This window comes from Vombatus ursinus, unplaced genomic scaffold (genome assembly GCF_900497805.2).
Source record: "Vombatus ursinus unplaced genomic scaffold, bare-nosed wombat genome assembly UNPS02014791.1, whole genome shotgun sequence".
Taxonomy (NCBI): domain Eukaryota; kingdom Metazoa; phylum Chordata; class Mammalia; order Diprotodontia; family Vombatidae; genus Vombatus; species Vombatus ursinus.
In genome coordinates this window covers 39,177,712-39,185,770 of record NW_020954569.1, presented here as the reverse complement: position 1 = coordinate 39,185,770, position 8,059 = coordinate 39,177,712, and the positions used below count along the sequence as shown (strand labels likewise).

Genomic DNA, 8,059 nt, shown 5'->3' with positions numbered 1-8,059 from the left:
AAGTTTATTGAATAGGAAGATGACATGGTCAGACCTGCACATTAGAACTGGAGAGACTTGAGTCATGGAGATGATAGACAGATATCTATATATGTCTGCACACACATACATGAGGAAGGGAGACCATGTTAAAAACATATATATGTATATATGTATATATATACACACTATATATATATGTGTATATATATATATATATAAACACCCCCACACACATATGTATGTATGTATGTATGTTGTGAGCATAGAACTGACAGTCTTGGCAACAGATTGGACATGGAGGGTAAGAGAGAATAGGAGCTGCGGATGCCAAAACTTTGCAGCAGTTTAAATAGATGAGCTGAGTGTGAGTTAAAAGTCCAGGAAGACACCAAGGTTGCAAACCTAGATTACTGAGAAGAGGTTGGTGCCTTCAGCAGTAATAGGGAAGTTACTAAGAGGAGGAGTATTTGAAGGAAAAGAGATGTGTTTAGTTTTAGGCATGTTTGATTTTTAGCTGTCTACAAGACCACCAGTTGAGATGTCCTGAGAATAATTTGGTAGTGGGAGAATGGAGATTAGGAGAGAGATTAGGGCTGGACAAATAGATCTAAGAAGCATTGACATAAAGGTGATAATGTAGTCCATCAGAAGCATTTGGACCACCAATTGTAATAGTAATAGACGGAAAGGAGAAAGCCGAGGACAGACCCTTGTGGGATATTCCTGGTTAGTGGTATAACTTTTATGAAGAACCAGCAGAGGAAACTGAGAAGGAGGATTCAGATGGGTAGGAAGAGACTGGTACATTGTTTATAACCTTTAGATAGATATAAAATTATCATCATTATCATTAAGTACCCACAAAAACCTAGAGAACGGTGAATATATAGAGAAAGTATGTGATTGCTGAATCTAGTGTCTCCAGGTCTTTTGGAAGGAATTTACTAAAGATATGGTATAAGTCATCAGCATTTATATTCTTTTCTTTTTCAAAAATGTTTCCTAGAAACAAAAGTTGAACATTTATACTTAAGATGTAAAAGTTTATAAAAGTAATGTGCTTTTAAGACAACTGAAGATTTGTATCACCAGCATGGTAACTTATCTGAGAATGGTCTTTAGACATTAACTGCCTTTTCAAAACAAAACAAAGTTACTTAAATATCATCTTAGTGCTATAGATGTTATTAGTTTTCTTTTGTCTTTTTATGAAAAAGAACATTAGGGTATGTCAGTGTAACTTTTAAGAGTATTTTAAAGTGAATAAAAATAGCAAACCTGTAAGATGCTATATAAATGTAAGTTATTAGTAGCATCACTGTCATTGTATTTAAGAATCAGTGTATTTCATGTAACAATCATGATGTAGTGTGATGTATTAAGAACTCTGGAGACAGAGGAGTCGTCATGAGCTATCCAAATTTGAATCCTGACAGTAGTAGACTGTGGGCAATTCATTTAACCTCTGGTTAGTCTGCTTCCTCATCTGAAAATTGGTAGTAATTATACTTGTGTGATCCATTTCACAAGATTATTGTGAAAATTAAATAAGATATGCAATGGCCATCTAAATTTTTAAGCACTGTACAGGTCTGTTGTTATTCTTAATAATAGTTATCCTAACAGTGTTTGAAATGCCCAAGGAAGATAAGTAGGGAAAGTGAAGAAATAGGAAATGTAAAAAGAAGGGCATAATTATAAAGTAGATATGTAATTAAGTAATACCCAACTTCAGATAATAGTAGGAAAGCCAGAATTTTGAGACTTAACTTCTCAAGTAATAGTAGAATCCTTAGTCCTATATTTTGCTGTTGTTTTTAGAGTAAAATTTTGTTATTGAGGCCATTGAGAGCCTATTATCCTAAAAGATATGAAAACTTAAATAAGACTAAAGTTCTTTACCACTCAATAGACATTGTCCCCATATTGGTCTGTGTGTAATTATTTAGAATTATTTTTTTCCTTCATTGTATTTTATTTTTTATAAGACTCTAAGGCATGATGCTATCACTTGGATTCACAAGTGTAAAGCTGGAATGGACCTTAAATGTCATCTAACTCCTTGTTTTTGTAGATGTGTAAATGAAGCCCAGAAAGTTGAAGTAATTTTTCGAGCATCCCATAGGTAGTATAATTGAGGAAATAGTCTAAACAATGCAGTTTATTGGCAAGACATGCATTTGCAAAACAAATCAGTTCCAGGGCCGCCTCAGTAGACACAAAGACCCCGAGCAAAGAAGTTGCAAGGATTTTATAATGGAGTACAAAAATAGAACAGGCATTATATAGTAGACAGAAATATGGTAGGATGTAGTTACAAGGTTAATAAAACTAGAACAGGAGTAAGATTGAGTTATCCTGTTTCTTATTGGTGGTAAGAACTGGGAATTTCCAAGTATTGGGGATGCTGATTGGTTGCATCTGTCTGCATTCTGCCTAGCAGATAGAGGTTCAATATAGCTGATTTTTTTGAAATGACATGATATACAGGGAAATTAAACTTTAACTCAGGAAAATAAAGCTTAGCTCAAATACAGAATACTCAAATACAGAATGTTGGCGATGATGCAGATTCAATCATTTTGGTTCTCTCAACTGCTACCCACACATATTGTACTGATGTTTTATTTACTCATAAGAGATTTTTGTGTTTCATTTTTCCTTATCAGTTAATTGTTCTTGTCTTTGCTGAATATAAATGCAAGTAATAAATCACTTTTACATTTTTAATACAGCACTTAGCACAGCCTTTGCTTCGTGCTATTCTCTCTGAACTGAAAATTCACAAGACATCCTTGGATCACACTTACATTCATGCTCTCTGCAGAGTGTATGTTGGAATATGTCGGCAACTGGGAGACTTGGAAAGAGCCCGACTATTTTGCTATGACTTACTTAAGGAAGGTATGTTGATGGACTGTAACACTGTCTTGGAAATATGCTCTCAGTCAATCAATGAACATTTTTTAAGAGCCTGCTTTGTTCCCAGGGGCTATTTTAAGTGCTAGAGATACAAATACAAATAAAAACAAAGGTATTAATCCCTGTACTCAAGGACCTTACCTTATAATGGTGAATATGACACACAAAAGGAAGCTGAAAAGCTCATGATATGGGGTGGGTAGGAGGGACCTGGCCCAGGGAGACGAGAGAGAGAGAAAGAAAGAAAGTTCCTGTGAAGTCCAAAAGCAGTGTTAGTGGTGGGAAATGTGGAGAAAACTGTGCTAAGCTCCCTTTGAATGGAGGCCCTGGAGCCCATGACCCTGCCCTCCAATCCAAGGGTCCAGTCAGAGGCAGAGGGCACTGCTGAGATGTGAAAAACAGGAAGATTTCAATCTTGCAGCATAATGAGATTCCCTAGTGATGAGTTAGTTTCCTGGAGAAGGAGAGCAGAGGTCCAGAGAAGTCCAAAAGTAGAGCAGCTGGTGGGAAATGGGTAGCTTTCCTTATATTTGTACTTTCCTTTTTACTTTTTCCTAGGCAAACATTTGTGTAATTTATTTATATCTCTTTCATGTTGTATACTTGTGAAAGGGCATACAATTATTCTCTGTGTCCAGTTTTCTACCTAGCAAATATGTCCATGATTTAAATGCATACCACATTAGCACAGTTTGTATTTAGGTGACTATTACTCATCACTTGTGTCTTTTAGTTTGGTTTTCTTTTCTCAGTACATTTAGGAAACACTGTGCTTGACCCAAAATAATGACACTCCATTTGAAGCACATGACAAGTTAAAATGCTTTATTACTCATCACGAGAGAAGTGTATAATCAGTTAGCTTTCCCAGTCCTCAGTTTTCCTTATCTGTAAAATTGAACAAGATGGCCTCTGAGGTATCTTCCAGCTCTAGATCTTTGATCCTGTAATTTAATAAAATTAAGACTTTTAGATTGAAGATTAGAATGCCTGCACACTGAAGAAGAAAAGAAATGATTAGCATGAGAGCTGGCCTTGAATTACTCTTTCACCAACGATTGCTTGATATCTGCTCTACCCATAACTGTCTTATCATTCACCAGATTATTAAAGGTAGCCTGGATTATGTCATCTACAGTAGAAGATCTAGCAGCTTTTTGTTAATTACTATAACATGCTATATAAATGTAAGGTTTGGGTATTTTATCCAAAAATATAATTTCTTTTTACCAAGATTTATCTTCTTCATGTCTCAAAGCAATCTCTAGGGCCAGTATAAATTCAGGTGAAAACAAATCATTTGCCCATGATTGTAATAGCCCTTTGAATGAAGCTGCCGTGTTTAACTGCTTCTGACTGCCAGTGTGAATTAAAATAGACATCTGAGTGCTATAGCTATAGATGCAATGTAAGTTGCCCATCTTAAGACTTTCTCTTTGTTTTGTGTGAGTTTTATAAAGAACGCTTACCTATATTACCTGTTGTTAGATGGATGGTAATCATCTTTTCTAGAATTATCATACCCTTTTGCTTGTTATTTTTTTCTTTTGCCCTTTCTAAAGATGCTCCTATGACATTTTTCAACATTAAGGTAAATTAAAATTTGTTTTGTGAATTTCATTATATAATGGATATAAGAGAACCCAGGTTGAAAATCTCTGGGTTCAGTCTTTAAAATAGAAATCAGTTATTATTAACTCTTTTATCTTCATTGTTTATGGCAAAATTTTCATCCCAAGATGACATTTCTACCAGTGACATGTTCCCTTGATGGTCTACATGTATGCTTGTGAAAGGCAAGCTCATTTTGCATTTGTTTTAAAGAAAGATAAGAAGATGAATTTTTCCATTTCATCCATCTATCCAAATATAAATGATTTTATAAATACATAATCTTCTGTATTTTCTGTACCCTTCATTGGTGCAGAAGTGCATTGGTAAATGAGGAGTTGGTACCCTTTATGTGAAAAATAGGTTTGCATTTTTAAGGTCTGGATCATATTTTTGAAGAGGAAGGTAGCCCTTTTTCTATTAGAGTTTAGAACAGAAAATGTTCTTTGAAGTGTGGTTCTAGCCATTTCATGGTATAGCAGGAAAAGGTGCTAATTTTAAAGTCCAAGACTTGGATTCAAATCCCTTCTCAACTGCTTATCTAAGTGACCTTGAGCAAGTCATCTAAGAAGTTTATTCATCTCTAAAATGACAAGGTTGCACTAAATGATCTCTGGAGGTCTATCCCCAGTCTGTGAACACCTTATGAGAAATCCAGAAAATAGCCGTAGACTTCCTAATGTCTGTTTTCTTGAAAGAAGAAATTTCTTTTAAAAATAGAAGTTATGTTGAGCTTCTTGTTTCATGACCTAACAAAAGTCAGACTTAAAAAATATATATATTTCTTAGATTTTTGCTTTTGCTGTAGCCATTGCTAAATCTTTTTATTTTTACATTCATCTTAAAATGGCATTGTATTTGATCATAATGAACTATTAAATGCATCTGGTGTTTGTGAGTATATAGAGAGTAGTCTTCTAGTTTCTTCAAGGTGAAGATAATTGAATCAGTAACAGTACAGTACATTAAATGCCCTAGGTTAATTACTTTTCACTCAGGCTTCCCCCGTGTATGCACCAGATCTGCTTTGGAGACAGATTTTTAAAAGTGCATTGTCCTTCAAATAATTTTATTTGCTACTGTACTAAATATAATCTCCAGAGGGCCTTTTTGGAAGAGAATTGGTAGGCTGCAAATACTGGATTTATCAAGCAGTTTCCTTAGTAATAGCCCATCTACTTCGTATAAATGTGATTTTAAGTCCTGCATAAAATTTATTTAAACAGATTGGCTTTTATCATTTGTTTTCCATTTTAAGAGAAAAGTTTATTTAAAAGAAAAGAATGTCTGAGGCTGGGGACTTAACACCCCTCCATCCTATGTATTAGGAGAAAAAAAATGAATGGAAAATTGTAATTGCTATATAGTTGGTAAGTTATAAGGGTTTCTTGTCCTTTTTGTGTCTCTCTTTTAGATTTTCCAGAGTCTGATAAATTAACATTGTTTATTGCAAACATATGGCACGATATATTCGCCTTCCAAGGAGTGATTAATAAAGCAATGCAGCTGGTTGTCCGGCAGCGTGCTAAAGGAGAGGTTCTGAACTGCTTGATTATGTATCTCAATTGGGAAAAGGTATGCTGTATTTTTACTGCATTCTTTTAATTTCAGAACTTGCCTCTATTAAAGGCTGTTACTCCCTTGATCTTGTCTTTTTGAGTTGCCATATTTTCCAGAAACACTGGGGCCAGAGCATGCAGGAGGCCCTGCATGTGTCAAGGATGAAGCACTTTCCCCCTTCCTCCCCCGCCCCCCACTGCCTTTGCACCCCAAACTGGGTCCCCCGTATGTCCTTGGGAGGCAAGGCAGGCATCAGCCAGTCTATGCAAGGCTGGAAAAATTCTTGTCCAGCTGAAGTACCTTCTATCTTCACAGTCTTTCGGGCCCTGAGGAAAAAGAATGAGGCTTTTGCCATTGCCGTGTTCCAATCGTTCAAGGGGAATTTTGTGCTTTTTGCCACCTTTCCCTTCCCATGCCATGCCCCTTCCTGTTTTCTCCTCCTTTTGTTATACTGTTATAAATATGCAGACTTCTATAAGGACTGTGAACTTTTTGGGTTCCACACACATGTTCATTTGTCTTGTAATAAACCTGGTTTTCACATAGGTCTCGTGACATTGTGATTGCTTTGACACCTCTAAAGACTTATATAAATGTCATCTTTTATTTTTCCTGGTAGTTTATTTATTCACAGCTCATAGTTTTGATATCTTTGATTTTCATACTGATATTTGAACTTGTCAGATTAATTAGCTCCACCGTCTTATATTATTGTTGGTCTTTTTTATTATTGCATGACCTTAATTAATTGGTTTAAGTATACTTTTATCATTAAGATACACACATTTATAGCACTTTAGTGGATATTCAGGACAAATTCAGAGAACAATTATAGTCTTTTAAATTGTATTCTTGATAGAAATTTCCCACTTTAATGGTATATTATATATTTGAAATACTACTCAGCTATTGTTGAATTACTATACATTATATACTTAGACATGTATTTGGTAAAGCAGACATATAGAGTAAAAGTAGCGCCAGATTTTAACTGAGGGCAACCTGCCATATGACTATGGCAAGTCATTTAACTTCTATCGTCTTTAGTTTTCTCATTTGTAAATTGAGGGAGTTGGAGTGGATGGTTCTAAAGTATTTCTGACTTTAAATCTATGATCATTTGATCATATGTATTCAGTTTCTTCAATCAGTTATAAAATCAGTTATATAGAGATCTATTAACTATATATAGGTTAATTATTTTAGGAGTAGATGCTAGATGAGGTCAAGAAAAAGGAGATTCTTTTCAACACTGAGAAGTTCCTTTTTCCGTTGTTCTTCTTTTATTTCCTTCAGTGTTTTGGGGATAAAGTTGCTAGAACTGTAATCGTCTAGTTCATTTTGTTTCTTCACACAATGCTCAGTTTGGCTCCATCTTACCTCTCCCACTTTATAACCTATGAATCCTCTTTTCACATTCTTTGCTTTGCTCTTCCTTACACATGATAGTCCTTGTCTCTTCTGTATGCTTTTAAAATGCTCCTTCCTAATTTTTGGAATTCTTTGTCCCAACACCTTCACCTCATAAAATCCCTTTTTTCCAAGATTAAACTCATGAAACCTTTCCTAATTCCCCCTTCCCAAACACCTCTCCTCACCACCCCCATGCTATTCTCTCTGTGCTTATTTATGTATCTGTTGTCTCTTCTGATAGTACACGTGTTTGTTGAGGTCAGAGACTGTCTCATTTTTGTCTTTGTTTCTCCAGCAGCTAGTATAGTGTATGATCCATAGTGCTAACTTAATAGATGCTTTTTGATTCATTGATGTGTTGATCTTGGAAAAAATTACAAAGTATTTCCTGTCTCAGAAGAATCTAATTAAAGATCAGTGGAAATGATAACTTTATAACTAATTTACTAAAGACAAAGTAAATTCAGAAGAGTTTATAATCATTAATATTTTATAAGCATCTAATTACATATATCACATATATCATTGTTCTAAAGCTGAAATGAATCTGAGCCTATCCAAATTAGCCTGT

The 8,059-nt window shown here is 35.0% G+C and overlaps 1 protein-coding gene across 3 annotated transcripts in view; it reads left to right on the top strand.

The window, feature by feature from the left end:
* The window catches only part of ICE1 (interactor of little elongation complex ELL subunit 1), a 74,216-nt gene that overhangs the window by 46,930 nt on the left and 19,227 nt on the right, over positions 1-8,059 (top strand). For 2 of the 3 annotated variants that reach the window (XM_027868823.1, XM_027868824.1), the window contains exons 15-16: positions 2,718-2,886; positions 5,930-6,090. In XM_027868823.1, the coding sequence (XP_027724624.1) occupies positions 2,718-2,886; positions 5,930-6,090 (330 nt within the window). Of the gene's footprint in view, positions 1-2,717; positions 2,887-4,162; positions 4,307-5,929; positions 6,091-8,059 lie in introns of those variants that run through there. The other variant, XM_027868825.1, reaches the window with a different exon arrangement.